Source organism: Engystomops pustulosus, chromosome 3 (assembly GCF_040894005.1).
Source record: "Engystomops pustulosus chromosome 3, aEngPut4.maternal, whole genome shotgun sequence".
In the NCBI taxonomy this organism is placed as follows: Eukaryota; Metazoa; Chordata; class Amphibia; order Anura; family Leptodactylidae; genus Engystomops; species Engystomops pustulosus.
Window position 1 is genome coordinate 176,773,048 of NC_092413.1, and position 16,553 is coordinate 176,789,600.

At 42.7% G+C, this 16,553-nt stretch overlaps 1 protein-coding gene across 2 annotated transcripts in view; it reads right to left on the reverse strand.

Annotated features, from left to right (window-relative positions):
• The window catches only part of LOC140122331 (phospholipid scramblase 2-like), a 29,710-nt gene that overhangs the window by 5,902 nt on the left and 7,255 nt on the right, over positions 1 to 16,553 (reverse strand). The window contains exons 1-5 of one of the 2 annotated variants that reach the window (XM_072143085.1): positions 11,473 to 11,515; positions 10,747 to 10,774; positions 10,019 to 10,128; positions 6,126 to 6,168; positions 650 to 849 (exon numbers count right to left, since the gene is read on the reverse strand). In XM_072143085.1, coding sequence (XP_071999186.1) covers positions 650 to 849; positions 6,126 to 6,168; positions 10,019 to 10,128; positions 10,747 to 10,774; positions 11,473 to 11,499 — 408 coding nt within the window. In that variant the 5' untranslated portion in view covers positions 11,500 to 11,515. Of the gene's footprint in view, positions 1 to 649; positions 850 to 6,125; positions 6,169 to 10,018; positions 10,129 to 10,746; positions 10,775 to 11,472; positions 11,516 to 16,553 lie in introns of those variants that run through there. The other variant, XM_072143086.1, reaches the window with a different exon arrangement.

The following is a 16,553-nucleotide window of genomic DNA, read 5'->3' on the forward strand; positions in this document are numbered from 1 at the left end:
TCATAGACTGTAAGCTCTTGCGAGCAGGGACCTTACTCCTTTTGTTCCATATGACTGTTTGTACTTCGTCATGTTTTATTATATTTGTCCCCTATGATTTGTAAAGTGCTACGGAATATGATGCCGCTATATTAATAAAAATTATTATTATAGGTACCAAAATTTGAGATTTATGTCCTAGATGTTCGTTATGTAGAGGTAGTAGTGATAGCAGTAGCCCGAGGAAGGAGGCGGAATATCATGGTATGCCCTTGTGTTTTTAGTGAAGGTCCATACATGTGTGGAGCGCTATGGACTACTATAATCCAGTTATATGGCGATGTAAAAAGACTTTCATTCACATTTCCGTTTGTAAAGAAATTATTGAGCAAAGATTCTCTGGTGAGCTGAAGATTCAATGGTTTGCATAATGTTTATTTGATGTAGTAGTAGTATGCACTCCCTTTTGGGGTGTGGGCATGGTATTTGCTGGTTGCATTCCCTTTTTTGAGACTTGTTTGGCATGTAACATCCACAACACAACTTAGAAAATGTCTTAGAAATTTCCCCTTTCACTCCCTCAAAGAGAGACCTTGTCCAAAATAAGAAACAGTCTTATGCTGAAGACACATTTGTAAAATACAAGTTATGAAGCCATAGGTATACATACTTTTGGATTGTGACATGGAAGGAAAGAGAAATGAAAGGGTTTGTAGACTTTCATCACAACATTGCCTGTACTATCAGTAAAGCTTCTGGTAAAGTGTTCGTCGATACAGAAATTCAAGCAGATGCAATAATAGTCTTCAGTGACATTGTACACTTCTTGTCCCATACTGTTTTTTACTTCATATTCGACACTCCTGCAGGCTGAAAAGGAATAATAACAGTTTTTATATATATAAAGACAGTAACGATTAGGTTACATTGCTATGGAAATAAGCAGTAAACTAAATTACAATCATCATTAAGCATTTTCAGCACAATAGAAGAGCTGCTCTCCATGTATACACTGGTTTTTATTGGTAGGTAAAAATTTTTTCCAAAACCGCTGAGCAACTGTGGTACTTCCCTCAAACCAGGCCAGGCACCAGCACCTGGCCAACCTGGGCAAGCCCGGCCGATACATGGCCGCAAGGATGATTCTTTCTTTTCTACAAAGAACAAGGGTGCCCCAGCTGGGTATGAAGATGGACGAATGAAGCCTTTCTTTAAATTTTCATCCTTGTATTCTCTTTTAATTCTGCCTCAGAGAGATTGTAAATTCGCCCAAAAGGAATAGCTGCTCCAGGAAGCAACTCAATAGGACAATCATAAGGGCGAAGAGGAGGTAGCTGATCAGCTTTTTTCTTGCTGCAGACGTCATTGAATTGTTAGTACTGAGGTGGCAACTTGAAGAGAAATCTCAGAGATTTGAATTGAATTGCTTTTATATAAACAGATTCATATGACAATTGTCCTTGCAGTATTCAGATGGAAAGGTAACCGACCTTGATTCCCAGTTGATAAAAGGATTATGTATAGCAAACCACGGAATTCCTAGAATCCCTGGAAACTTGGGAGAAGAAATCAGATGAAAAGTCATAGTTTCATGATGATTAGGTTCAATACCAATTCCAAGATCAATTGTCTCCTCAGTTACAGGCCCAGATGATGAAGATGATCCATCAACTGTTTCCATTTTGATTGCCATGGATTTAGGCCTACGTGCAATGTTATTGTCAAGTGCAAACTGTAAGTCCATAAAATTACCTCCTGCACCAGAATCCAACATAGCAGAACATTGTAATGTACGGCTCCCAGTGGTGATTTGTATAGGAATGACAAAATGAGATGAATTAACTTTGTCTTGAGTTACAGATGTAGACAGTTATAGACTGAGAAGCAGGTAGTGTAGAATGTTCAACATTGTTTACTGACTTGCCACTTATGCAGACTACAGTCCTTTGGATCTTATTGGGTCAGTTGATGGCATAATGTCCCGATTCTCCACAATAAAGACAAAGATTTTCAGTACGGCACCTTTCTTTCTCAACTGCAGTAAGAGGTTTACGGATTACATCAATCTGCATAGGTTCAGGTGTTGTTTCAGTCTTTTGTTGTGTAGATAGGCTGAAAGAGTAGGTTGGATTGTTTCCAAAGATTCTCAACTTTTCATTCCTACGTTCTGTAAGTCTCTGATCAATTCGGATACACAGTTTAACAAAGTCCTCAAAACTATCATGGGCCTCCACTCTGGCAAGCTCATCTTTCACTTGTTCTGATAACCCTCGTCAAAATTGACTCTTCTGGGCTGGTAAATCCCAATTCTGCCATATATTCAGCAACAGAGTTTTGTCCTTGACGCAGATTAGGTAATTTGTTTTCAGCAGTGGCACAACAATTAGGGTCATCAAAAACTTGATTCATAGCTTTGGTAAAAGTTTCCAAGTCATTGAGGCGGTCACTGTTATTTTCAACACAAACAAGAGCTTCATCCGTCAGGAGATTGATTATAAACAATACTTTTTTCTTATCTGTGGTGAAAGGTGCAGGTTGCATTTGAAAAAATATGCGGCATTGATTTAAGAAACCTCTGTAATGGCGTAGTTCTCCATTGAACTTTGATGGCAGGGGCATGCAGGTATTTGAATCTGCGCCTTGGTTGTGCATAGCCAGAATTTGCCTTTGTAATTCAATTATTTCTTTTTGTTGATCCGTTACCAGAGCTTGCAATTTTTCCTGATATGTAGCACCAAAATCTTGTAGCTCAGCCACCTGTTGTCTCAGAGTGGTCACAACAGACTCCATGGTAGGCAAGATTATTCTGTAACAATCTGGGTCTGGTTTTGGAGTCTAAGTGTTGTAACTTACTTGAGTTATTGTAGGCAGGAATCATAGTCAGTAAAGCCAGAGGTCATAGAACAGAAGATCAGCGTCAGTATTGAGGGAGCAGGCAGGTATTGTAGTCAAGAGGAAGCCGGTTGTCGTTGCACAGTAGAGGAGTCAATAGCAGGAGAGAAGGAGACAAGCTAGACTACAGGCTGGGAGCACAATAATCTTGCAATGATGTATAGGCAAGGCTGGGTTTAAATAGGAAGTCCAATCTAGGAAGGTGTGGAGCAAGGCCAGGAAAACAGGAACTAGGAACTCTAAAATAAAAAACTAGGCCAAGGATCAGCACTGGAGCTGTCCAGAGAGTTGCATAGCTCAGTTGGTAGAGCTGCAGCCTGGGACAGTGGAGTCCGCCGGTTCAAGTCCTGACAAAGGCACTGGATTGATGCGAGTGATCACCTCGAACGGACCCAGGAAATGAGGACCAAGTTTATAGCCAGGGATCGTTAGTCGGACATACCTGGTGGACAACCAGACTTTGTCACCTGGAGAAAAGTCAGGAACTGACTTGCGCTTCTTATCAGCCTGGAGCATGGTCCGAACAGAAGCTTGTAACAGGGAAAGGCTAGTCTGCTTCCAATTGGACTTTAGATCGTGTACCAATTCTTCAACCGCAGGGATGTCCAAGGAGATAGGTAGAGGAAGAGGAGGGCGTGGATGCAGTCCATAGTTGATGAAGAAAGGTGCTGAGCCGGCAGAAGAAGAGTCTAGGGAGACTCATGGCAACAATGTGGACCAGTCGTACTGACAGGCCTAAACAAAATAGCAGAGATAGCAGCCCAGAGTCTGGTTAACTCTTTCCACCTGACCATTAGACTGTGGGTGATAGGTGGAAGAAAAGTCCAACTTTACTTGTAGCTGGTTACACAGAGAACCCCAGAATTTGGAGATGAACTGAACCCCTTGATCAGAAATTATGTGCTGGGGAAGTCCATGGTGCCACAAGATGTAATGGAAGAAGAGACTGGCAAGACATGGAGCAGATGGCAGACCTGGAAGAGGGACAAAAAGGGACATTTTGGAAAAATGGTCTGTTACCACCCAGATGACGGTATTGCCTGAGGAAGGCGGTAAGATCCGTGATGAAGTCCATAGCCACATGAGAACACAGACAGCTGGGTATCCGCAATGGCAGAAGGAGACCAGCCGGCTTGAGACGCAGTGGCTCGCGAAGGGCACAGGAAGCGCAGGAAGCCACAAGGTCCCAAACATCCTTGACCACATTTGGCCACCAGTAGAATCGGGACATGAGGGCGATAGAGCACTGCACCCCAGGGTGCCCAGCCACACGTGAGCAATGTACACAAGTCAGAATTTTCTTCCGTAGAGCTGGTCTGACATAAGTCTTGCCAGGAGGTAGAAGTCAAAGATCCACCAGAGCAGCAACAACCAGTTGTTCATATAAATAATGTGCCGAGGAGCTGGTTTCTCTGCTATGACATCAGAGGCATGGTAAAGGGCATCAGCCTTGACATTCTTCTCAGCAGGACAGAAGTGGATCAAGAGGTTGAAGCGTTAAAAGAAGAGTTACCAACGGGCTTGCCCTGAGTTGAGACATTGGGCTGTCTGCAGATAAAGGAGATTCTCATTATCTGTATATACCCAGACCGGATGGTGAGCTCCCTCCAGAAGATAACACCACTCTTCCAGGACAAGTTTGATGGCCAGAAGTTCTCTACGTATCTCCTATGGAGTAATTCTTCTCTGCGGAGGAAAAAGTCTTAGAGAAAAAGCCGCAAGTGAGAGTTAGGCTTTTAGGCCCTTTCTGGGTAAGCACCGTCCCTGCTCCTACAGAGGACGCATCATCTTCGAGATGAAAGAGTTTCTCAGTATCAGGCCTAGGAGACGGGAACGCACGCCCGCCTGACGGGAATCAGGAAAGGGGAGAGGTAAGACAGAGCAGCGGGGCACTGGGGCACTCAGAGCTATTGAGAAAGGAGGGAGAACCTCTGAAACGCGTCTAGCTTGGCGAATGAACTTGACTGCGACTGAATCTTATTGCATCTTGATTCTGTGCAGTAAGGAGGTATTAAGGAGGGATCTGTACTTTCAACAGAGGTTCAATGGGGCAAAGATGTAGCCTATTGAGGCTTACTAGTATATGCTGCATACCCTGGCGCCTACTTGCACCAGAGAAACTTGGAGAAGGCAGAGATGGATCACATCCTTTCTCTGGAGCACCAGCTCCATCACCACTACTACCAGTAGCACCAGTACCACCATAGCCTCGTCTCTGTCTGCTGCTTTTCTCATTTAAAAAAAACCTGCAGAAGCTTTTCAGGAAATGGGTGAAATGATAACAACGGCGCTACAATGAAGTCCTGTATAATGCAAATAGGTCTAAGACTGTTAGTGTAAGTTAACACAAATGCAAATACTTATAAGACTGTTAGTGTAGTTTAGCAGTGATACAAAGCTGATTGCGTGAAGTAACATTGACATAAATTGGACTAAGTGTAACAGCATACCATATGATGCAGTAAATGCAAATAGTACTAAGAATGGTGCTGTAACGGAACACTGTGCCATGCACATAGTACTGAGAGTGGTAGTGCATCAGAACACAGTACTATTTGCAATTACGGCCTCATACAGGGATACCTTAAAGGACCAGTCTTAGTACTATTTGGGGCTCTTTTACTAAGAGTGTCAGACTGAGCACCTTTTTCAGGGCTAAAACGGCTTGTACAGGTATTTAATAAGTGTGTGTGCTGGGATTTAGGCGCAGCTGTGCTGGCTTCCAAGCGACACAAATTGGGAAGGGTGCCGTCGGACGGTCCGACTGATTCGGTCCGAGCATTGAATTTAATTGTGTTGCAAGCCCTATGTTAAAGGTGCACCACAAAAAATTTGGTGAACTCTGTCAGACCTGAGCAGGGAAGCAACACATTTCTGATTTCAGGTGCATGATATTCGTGAATCGCTGCACACTGCATTATAGATGGACAGTGCACTTTCTGTAAACTCTGTCATTGACCCTGTAATTAAATGTGCCCCTTTGTCTTAATTGTGTAGTAATGGCTTTGATATTTTTTCAAAAAATACTCTGTGGGTTTCCTCCAGGTCCTCAGGTTTCATCCCACACTCCAAAACATACTGGTAGGTTGATTAGATTGTAAGCCCAATGGGGACGGGTAACGGTTTGGAAAAAAAACTCTGTGTAGCGCTACATATATAAATAAAGGAATTATTATGAACATACTTAGTCACAATAGTTAGAATATTTCATAGCTTTACATGGAATGTAATAAGGTTCAGGAAAATCAACTCACCCAGACAATATTTAGGTTTTAATTGCACCATCATGTGGTATTCCTGCAAAAAAGGGTTAATATGCATGATTATAACATAATAAAAGAATATATATACATATATCATAAACAATAGAATGACCATATTTTTAAATTTGGGGGGGATTACATACGAAGACAAGTTTCTTCTATGTACTCAGGATAACAAAATAACACATTCTCTAATTCACTGTTATTAACAAAAATGCAGCGTTTCACAGCTACAAGTCCAACCTGTGTCAATCAGTCCTGGTGTACATAATTTCAGTTCCCCCTTGCATGACCCTGTAACTTCTGACTTTGGGTCGGGCCGCCATCTTGGATTCCTGTGTGCCGGCTGTGCTGTGGAGTTTCTCTGTCTCTGCACTGTAGGTCCGCCCCCTCCGGTACAGAACAGAGCTCACTCACTGCTGCACACTGAGACACAAAATCTTAGTTCCTGAGGCGGCAGCAGCATGGGGACAACTACAAACTACACACAGATAAGTTGTTTATCTGGGAAGGCAGGCACAGCAGGAAGCCAGGCACAGCTGATCTAGTGTGTTGTTGAATAGCAGAGATGTAGGAGGAGAGCTACTGTATGTGTAATGTGTAATAGGCCTATCATGGATCTCATCATGTCTGATCTGTCTCATCCCTCTCTATGTGTCAGATACTAGTACAATGTGCAGAAGCTAAATGAAAGTGTATATATAACTGTACCCTGATAATCTGACCACATTGTCAGCTATCAGAACTAGATGGATCATAATGTGTCTGCTTAGAGAGTCCCCGCCCACACCCTGGTCTCTTACACTGACCATTACTGAGTGATAGGAGCTAAAACTGCAATAAAACTGAGTAACATTGTGAAGTAAGGGGTTAGAAATGATCGTGAATGTGTTAACATCTCTAGGGGATTGTAATTTGACCAGTGTCTCCTCCTGTGGTAATAACTTTTTAACACTTGTGATTTTGAGACTGTTTTCTCGTGAGACATTGTAGATGATGTTAGTATTATCATTTCGGTGATCAGTTTCTTTTGGGGGGGGTAAAAATGCAACAATTTAGGAAAATCTTTTTAAAAATGACAAGTTTAAAATGTTCTACTTTTTAGACAAAAAGTCACACCACATTTTTTTTATAGAAACCTTTCACCATTGGTCTTCTTTTTATTTCCATAATTTGATTTTACGTTTCCTTTTTTTTAGCGGATGTGAGAAGGTTTCAAGTTTTATTAGCAACTTCTAAGATTTTCAAGAGATTAGAAAAATGCTACCTTTTTGGTGACCAATTCAGTTTGGAAGTGCCCTATAAAGGCTTATGTACTATACACCCCACAAGTAACACAATTTTATAAGCCCAACATCTCAAACTATTCAAATCAGCATTTGAGAAGTCTGTTAACCCTTTAATTCTTTCCTTGGAAGCAAACAAAGATGGATTGGAAATTTTGAAATTTCAATTTTTGAATAAGATTATTCTAATTTAGCCTTAAAATGGAGGAATGTGAGGTAAATATACATCACAAAATTTCTGCCCTGCTTCTTTCGAGTACAGCAATACCAGACATGTGGATGTCAACTGCTGTTTCATCGCACAGCGATGTCCACCAGAACAGAGTTGTAAATGTGGTGCCACAGCGTACTTGAAGAGCCCCTGAAGTAACAGTACAATAGAAAACCCAAATAGATTTCAGCATATAGGAAACTACACCATTCAAAGAATTTATCTGAAGCATTTTAACCCCCAACATGCTGGCCAAAATCTAATGCAGAGTAAATGATGCAGAGTAAAAATTTAATTTTTATGTCAAAAATGTCATTTTAGTGCTTAATATTTTGTGCATGAAACACCCTAAAAATCATTCTGTGGGTTGTCCCGAGTACGGCAATACCACACATGTGCCAATAATTGACAGGCTGGGCACACAGCAGGGCTTAGAAGGGAAGGAGCGAAATTTTGCCTTTGGAGTTTCGTTTTCACATGTGTGGATGTGCCATGTCATGTTCGCAGGGCCCGTGAGGTACCAGTGCAATATAAACCCCGAGAAATTATAACATTTTGGAAACTAGACCCCTCAAAGAATCTATCTGGGGCTATGGTGAGCATTTTAATCCCCAAAATGCTGGCCAAAATGTAATACAAAGTAAATGGTGCAGAGAAAAAATGGCATTTTTTGCAAATTACATTTGAGTGCCAATTTATTTTGCCCAATTCATGCCACTGGGGACAAACACACCAAAAATCATTTTGCAGATTACCCCAGTTAGGGCAATACCTTATATGTGGCAATAAACTATAGGATAGGCACTCGGCAGGGCTTAGTAGGGAGAAAACAAAATATTAGCTTTTGGAGCTCCGTTTTCACTAGATTGGTGTTGGGGGAGCCCCTGAGGTACCAGTACAAAAGAAACCCCCAAGCAGGGACCCCATTTTGGAAAGGGCACCCTCAAAGAATGTATGTAGGATTGTATGAGCATTTTAACCCCTAAGATGCTGGCTCAAAAGTAAAACAAAGTGAATGCTGCAGAGTAAAAACTGCATTGCAATTTATCAAACATGCCATTGTAGTGACAAATGTATTTTGCCAAACTTATGCCACATGACAAATGCACATCAAAAATCATTCTGCGGGTAACCCCGGCTAGGGCAATTTATCTTCATCCATGAACATTTTTTAATAACATTCAGTGGAAGACTTATTTATGAATTGAACGAAGAAGAAAATAAATTTATGAAGTGAAGTGAAATTTTTTAGTTTCATGTTGATGTGTTGAGAGCAAAACCAATGGACAGGTCCCCAGTATGCACTACAGACAACCCTTTATTAAAACTATTACAGCAATAAGCAAATCAAAATCATTTTAGCTCACAATGGATCCAGCAATGGCATCAGTGATTGGCAGGGATCTGCTGGCCGTTATTTAAGAATAAGCCAAATAGGTGCAACTGCAGGGTAAGGCTACATTCACACACATGTATGCTGGACGTATATACGGCCGACGTATATACGGCCGATATACGTCCCCCATACACTTCTATGGGCTCACGGCCATGTACGGGAGCGGTACGGTGCAGCACACGTGCGGCACCGTACCGCTCCGTAGCCCGGGAAAAGATAGGACATGTCCTATATTTTCCCGTGATACGGCGCCGTGCGCTGTATCTCCCTATGGAGAGGGGCTCATCCCCTGCTCCTCTCTGCAGCGCCGATGTATGCCCACCGTACTACGGTACGGCGGGCATACATCGTGTGAATGTAGCCTAAGGCTTCTATTTTTTTGTAAACTGCATGAATCTGGCGACCCCTGTGCTGCTCTGACAGAATGCACCTTTAACATGGGGCATGCAACACATTTCTGTCAGACTGTGCAAGTTCAATGTGGCGCAGGGTCATACTGAGCACCGAAACGCCCCCTTCAGTGCAGAAATTTGTGCCTCATAAAGACTAGTGTAGCTGCACCACAAAATGGTTGAGTGTGGACACAAATGTGGCACGGACACTTCTTTAAATATTTGTGCAAGCAGTTTACACCTAAAAGAATGTGCAAAGTCTGGGACTGAAACTCACTACTTGTGTAAAATTGGATTCTACTGGCATCTAGTGGTAAATGTTAAAACTGCAGCCAAAAAAATGTACATATGAGTTTCTTGTTATGGGAAGATTAATAACAATTAAAATTAATTATTAATTAATAACAATCATTTCAAGAATACAATAATAAACAGGGTTAATAATCTGATTTGACAGAGCATATTATGTAAAATGTTCAGGTTACAGCAGTTTTTGTAGCAGGACAGATAAGGCTTCCATTTTTTTACACAGGGCATCCATTAAATAAAATCTGTTTAGCCCTGATAAAATTAAAAACACAGGTGTAGTTAACAGTTACCTGGGTGAGGTAGTCCAGTCCTTGTGAGGAGCCTGGCACTGGTGCTGGTGTCCATGGAGAGACTGTGGCTCCAGCCTTAGGCTGACTCTGCACAGGATGATTTTGCTGCTCTGTTGGAGGAAATAAAATGATTGGTAACACAATACAAATCTATTAATCTATTGACACGCTATATGAGAACATTTGCACAATACAGTTATCTCTAAAATGATTGGCACCCTTATTATAATAATTTTGCTTAGCTTCACTTTTACCCAGTTCTGCTCTGTACTAGATAAACAGATAGATATTAGGGCACATTTACTTACCCGTCCCATCGGGTCCGCCGATCCGGAATGTCCGACGAGGATTTGGAGCTGCCACGATTCACTTATAGTGTGCGCCCGATTTCTTGAATGTTTTGCTTCCGTGTTCAGGTCTGGTGGAGTTTACCATCTTCTTCCTGGTGTATGTGAGTGCATGTCTTGCGACACAATTAGATTTTTTAAATTCTGCGGTTTGTCCGAATCAGTCGTGTTGTACGACGGCCACGCCCCCCATTTGTGTCGCATGAAAGCCGGCACCGATGTGCCACAATACGATTGCGCAAAAATAACCCGGGGCAATTCAGGGCAAATCGGAAATATTCGGGAGACCCAACGGAAATGCGTCCGATGGACCCTTAGTAAATGTGCCCCATTGTATTACATAGTGAGCACCTAACCATCACTATACTTAAATGAAAGTACCTTTGTTTTGCATGGTAATCTCTTGATCCTAAAAAATACAAATTATGATAATTATACAGAAAAGAATAAGAAAAGAAAATGACAACGCATAAATGTAACATTCTTAGCAGGAATAAAAGGTTATCATAACTAAGGCTACGTTCACATGCACAGGCGCACTGGACAGGAGGAGAGGTGAAAATAGAAAATTGAGCCTTACGGACAAATTTTTCTTTAAAACTTCCTGATTACTTACAAAAATGCATTACAAACATTATGGGGGTACAACAGGACTCTGTCTTATAGGAGGAGAAAAGGGGCGCAGCTGAAATTGCATTTTTGAATAACGTTTTTACAAAGTTTTAATGAAAAGTACAGTGGAAACTTTGCCCTTTTCTCTTTGTTATTGACTCGATGATCCAAGAAGCCTACAACAGCGATATGGAATATAAAGCGCACAAGGTAACCACTCACAGCTATGTGCTCTTGTTATGTGGCTTTATCTTTCCCTATTTCCTGATTTAATAAGGATAAAATTTACCATTTTATCTTTTTGATTTCCCTATCATTTAATGTCAGTGTCCCCTGTACGATACAAAGTATCTGGATTTATGTGAATGATATACTTTCATGTACATTAATTTCAGTAATTATGTGAATAAAACAGAAAAGCTGCTTAACCCCTTAACTACATTGGACAAAAATGTACGTCCAGGTAGGTGGGGTACTTTGCGTCCATGAACTTACATTTTTGTCCTCAAATGCTGTCACCATTGACAACTGCGGGAGCACGGCTTTACACGACAGACTGGCAACAGCTGGGATCGCAACTGACGCTATCCCAGCTGTTTACCCTATTGGCACCAAGGTTAAACATCACCACCGTATGTCTATAGGGCTTCAGGATCTGTCCCCGCCATGATCGCAATATCATCCCCACGTGACAGTGTCCAGGGGGTGCCCATCATCTCTTTGACATATAAGGACCCCAGAGCTGCCTTCAGCAGCACAGGATCTGTGTCACAGAGGCTGATTATTATAATACACTGGCATACATTACCCCGAGTATAAGCCAAGGTACCTAATTTTAACACAAAAAAACTGTGAAAACCTATTGACTCGAGGATAAGCCAAGGGTGGGAAATGCACTGGTCACAGTCTCCAGTCAATTTAAAGCCGACCATCCCATATCCCCCAGTATATAGCCTGCCAAGACCTTCCCCCCCAGTATATAGCCTGTCAGCTCCTACCCCCAGTATATAGCCTGCCAGCTCTTGCGCCCCTGGTATTTAGCGTGTTTGCCCCTGCAGTATATAGCTAGCCAGCCCCCCCCAGTATGTAGCCTGCCAGCCCTTGATCCCCAGTATATACCCTGCCAGCCATGCCCTCCCAGAATAAAGCCTGCCAGCCATGCCCTCCCAGAATAAAGCCTGCCAGCCCTTGCCCCCCTAGTAGTATATAGCCTTCCATGTCCTGCCCCCCCAGTATATAGCCTGCCAGCCCTTGCCCCCAGTATATAGTCTTACAGCCCCTGTAGTATATAGCCTGCCCATCCCACATAGTATATAGCCTGCCAGCCCCTGTAGTATATAGCCTACAGCCCCATAGAATATAGCAAGCCAGCCCCTTTAGTAAATAGCCTGCCAGCTCCTGTAGAATATAGCCTGCCCTTCCCCCCAGTATATATCCTGCCCATGCCCCCCAATATTTTTAAAAAATTAACACTGTACTCACCTTTCCGTCCCCCCCCCCCCCCCCAGAGGTCCTCTACTTGCTTCCAATGCTCCGGTGTCTCTTCGGGTCCTTCCGCTCCTCTTTGGCTCCTCTTCAAATTGTTTGGTTCCTTTTAGGGTCTTCGCACTGCTGCTTGCTGACGTCATTGCTTGTGAGCCACCAGCATCGACAGGAGACCTCAAGAGGAGTTACGGAGGAGTGGAAGGACCCGAAAAGGACTCGAAAGACCCAAAGAGGCACCAGAGTAAGAAGAGCATTGGAGGGGCATCGGAAAGGTGAGTACAGTGTTCATTTTTTAATAGAATCGAGTATAAGATGAGTTAGGGTTTTTCAGCACAAAAATTGTATATATTTTACTCGAGTATATATGGTATTATAAAACTCCCACATAAGGTATGGATGCATCCGTAACAACTCATCCAATAAAATAAAATCATTACTGAACCCCTACGGTGAATACTGTAAAAAAAAATAATAAAAAAACACGCCTTGCAAAATGCATTGGTAACAGCCTCCAGACAGTATATTATAGCTAGCCAATTCCCATCCCCCCAGTATATAGCCAGCTCATTGCCCCTAGTAAATTGGCAACCAGCCCATGCCCTCTAGTATATAGCTAGCCAGCCCATACACTCAGTATATAACCAACAGCCCATGCCCCCAGTGAGTAGCCAGCAGCCTCTGCCCAGAGTATATTGCCAGCAGTTCATGCCCCCAGTATATAGCCAGCTCCCCTGGTCGCAGTATATAGCTAGCTATCTCCCTGCCCGAATACACAGCCAGCCCTCTGGGCCCAGTATATAGTCAGACCACTGCCCCAGTATATAGTCAGACCACTGCCCCAGTATATAGCCAGCAGCCCCTGCCCCCAGTATATAGCCAGAAGCCCCTGCCCCCAGTGCATAGCCAACAGCACATGGCCACTTGTTTATAGTCAGATAGCCCCTGCCTCCAGTATATAGCCAGCAGCACATGTCCACTAGTATATAGTCAGCTTACCCGTGCCTGCAGTATACAGCCAGCCCCTGCCCCCTAGTTTATAGCTAGCAGCCCCTGTCACCAATATATTGCCAGCAACCCCTGTCCCCCAGTATATAGTCAGACCTTTGCCCTAGTATATAGCCAGCAGCCCCTGCCCCCAGTATTAAGCCAGATAGCCCCTGCCCCTGGTATATAGTCAGCTAGCCCCTGCCCCAGTATTTAGTCAGCAGCCTCTGCCCCCCGTATATTGCCAACAGTACCTGCCCACAGTATATTCCCAGCAGATCCTGCCCCAAGTATGCCCAACCTATTAAAAAAAACCCTTGCAGGTCCTCTTCTTTCTTACGTTCCTCCAGCTGCATGTTGGGGTCCCTGACACTGCTGACACACAAACTTTGACGTCAGGTGCCTGTCAAGGTTATTCTGTGTGCTCTGCCGGCGCCTCTGTGCCTTACTTTATAATGTTGGTGCAGGGACCCAAAGATGGAGCCGGAGCATCAGAAGCAAGAAAAGGACCTGTGAGTATAGGAAAGGTGAGTATAGAGTTAATATTTTTTTAATGGTAAATGCGATAATGCTGAAATCGCTGTGTCCCATAGAACATAAATAATAACATGATAGCTATGCTAAATGGTGTATAAAACAAAAGCAAGTTTTCCTCCATGCCAAGAAAGTAAAATGTAATGAATGGGGTATAGCCAGATGAAAATAGTGTTACTATACTCCTTAACCCCTTCCCGACTCGCCCCGTACTACGGTAGTACAGCGCACGCCAGATCTCGGTGCATGGAGAGGGCTGATCGGCAGCGGCTTCAAAATGATGGCGGCACTTGGGCCGCGGATCATCGCTCCCCGTGACGTCATTGGGGAGCGGCGATCCGTTGCCATGACAGCAATGTGCAGCTTCATTGCACATTGTAATGAATAAGGAGGAAAATCCCCATATGATAGGATCGATCAGTCAACCTACGGTTAAAGTAACCTAGGGAGTCTGAAAAATAGTAAAAGTAAAAACAAAAAAAAGTTTAAAAAAAAATTATAATAAAAAAACTAAAAATTCAGATCCCCCCCTTTCCCTAGAACTGATATAAAATATTAATAAACAGTAAAAATCATAAACACATTAGGTATTGCCGGATCGGTAAATGCTTTATCAAAATATAATAATGTTTTTTCACTGTGTTTAACCACGTAACCTAAAATAGCGCCCAAAGTCGAAAATGGCACTTCTTTGCCATTTTGAAAAATATTAAAAAATGTATAAAAAGTGATCAAAAGGTTGCACAGTCCTAAAAATTACAGCAATGAAAATGCCATCAAAATTCTCAAAAAATTACACCACCCACAGCTCTGTACACCAAAGTATGAAAAAGTTATTGGCGCGAGAAGATGGCAAAATTTTAAAAAGAAAATTGTACAGGAGGTTTTAATTTTTGTAAATGTATGAAAACATTATAAAACCTATACAAATTTGGTATCCAAAGAATACAGTAGACATGTCATTTGTGAAAAATCCAAGCACACAAGAATACGCAAATGTGTTTTTTCACCATTTTTACTGAATTTGGAATTTTTTTCCCGCTTCCCAGTACACGGCATGAAATATTAAATACCGTCACTATGAAGTGCAATTTGTTACGCAGAGAAGAAGATAAGCCATCACACAGCTCTTTATGTGGAAAAATTAAAAAGTTATAGATTTTTGAAGGTGGTGTGTGAAAAATGGAGGTGTAAAAACTAAAAAGGGCCAGCTCGTTAAGGGGTTAAGCAGTTCATTTTTCAAATGGGGTCACTTTTTAGGGGTTTCTGGGTTTAGGGGTTGTTCTGGTATGTTGTATGTTCAGTGAATGCTACATAACACGTGAAATTTGTTTCAGCAAAATTTACCCTCCAAAAGTTTGATGGCACTCTTTCCTTCCCTTCTGAGCTCTGTTATGGGCCCTTAAAGTGGTTTACATCCACATGTGGGGTATTGCCTAAATCTGAGATGTTTTTTCTCATTTTATACTGCATGAAATCATACATTTAGGACTAAGAAAACATTTGATCAGACATATGGTGAACATTAGGTAGTGACCTATTTTGTAGGTTAGACTAACTGAATGATTAGAATAGCATTTAGAAATCAGAAAATCAAAAAAACATTTCAACCAAAATATACCACTAAGGTACAACATGTCACGAAAAAAAAAAAACTGTCTGGAAAATCACCCTGGTAAGTATAAGCATTCTCTAGTTATAATCGCATGTAGTGACGCATGGCAGATTTAAAAAATTGGACTGGGTCATCAGGGGGTTAAAGCACTAAAACAGCAAAATATTATGAATATAACAATGAATGAAAGAGGTTTTACAGTCTCTTATTAGGACATGACGACACTTTATAAACCAGAGAAGCGTGGCAATGTAGCGCAATGTTCTGATTTTCCTTTGCATGTTTGAAAAGCGCTTTTCCCTGTGCTGTGCATGAGGAAGACAATGGGCCACATGTATCACTCGTTTTTTCTGTTGTTTTTGCACCTTTTCATTCAGGTGCACCGCTTTTGCGCCATTTTTGCGATTAAATGCCAAACTAGCCGCACAGCAAAAATAACCAGCTTTCCCTCATCTATCTTACCAATCCAGATGTTTTGCTGCGCCTAATGATATTCATCACTTGCAACATTTTCATTTAGGCGCAAAAACGGGCGCAAAAACACTCCTGCCCGAAGGTGGCGTTATCTGAGAAGAAAGCACTGAGCCCCTTTGCAGAACAGCTCATTTCTAGCAGCAGAGTTCAGCCAGACACTAGAACAGGGGTCCCCAAACTACGGCCCGCGGGCCACATGCGGCCCGCGGACCGTTTCTTTGCGGCCCCCATCACATCCGGCCGCGGCAGTCAGGCAGGGGCTTCCGTCCATCCGGACAGGAAGCTCCTGCCCGTCACTGTATAGTGGTCGATGCGGCCGTTTCCGGCAGCCGCGCATGCAAGTTCAAAGAGCGATGTGCGCCGGGGTGGTTTTCCGGCCACATCGCTCTTTGAACTTGCATGCGCGGCTGCGTGATGACGTCATCACGCGGCTGCGCACCTTTTTCTGTCCAACAGCCGCAAGAAGAAAGAAGACGCAGGAGCC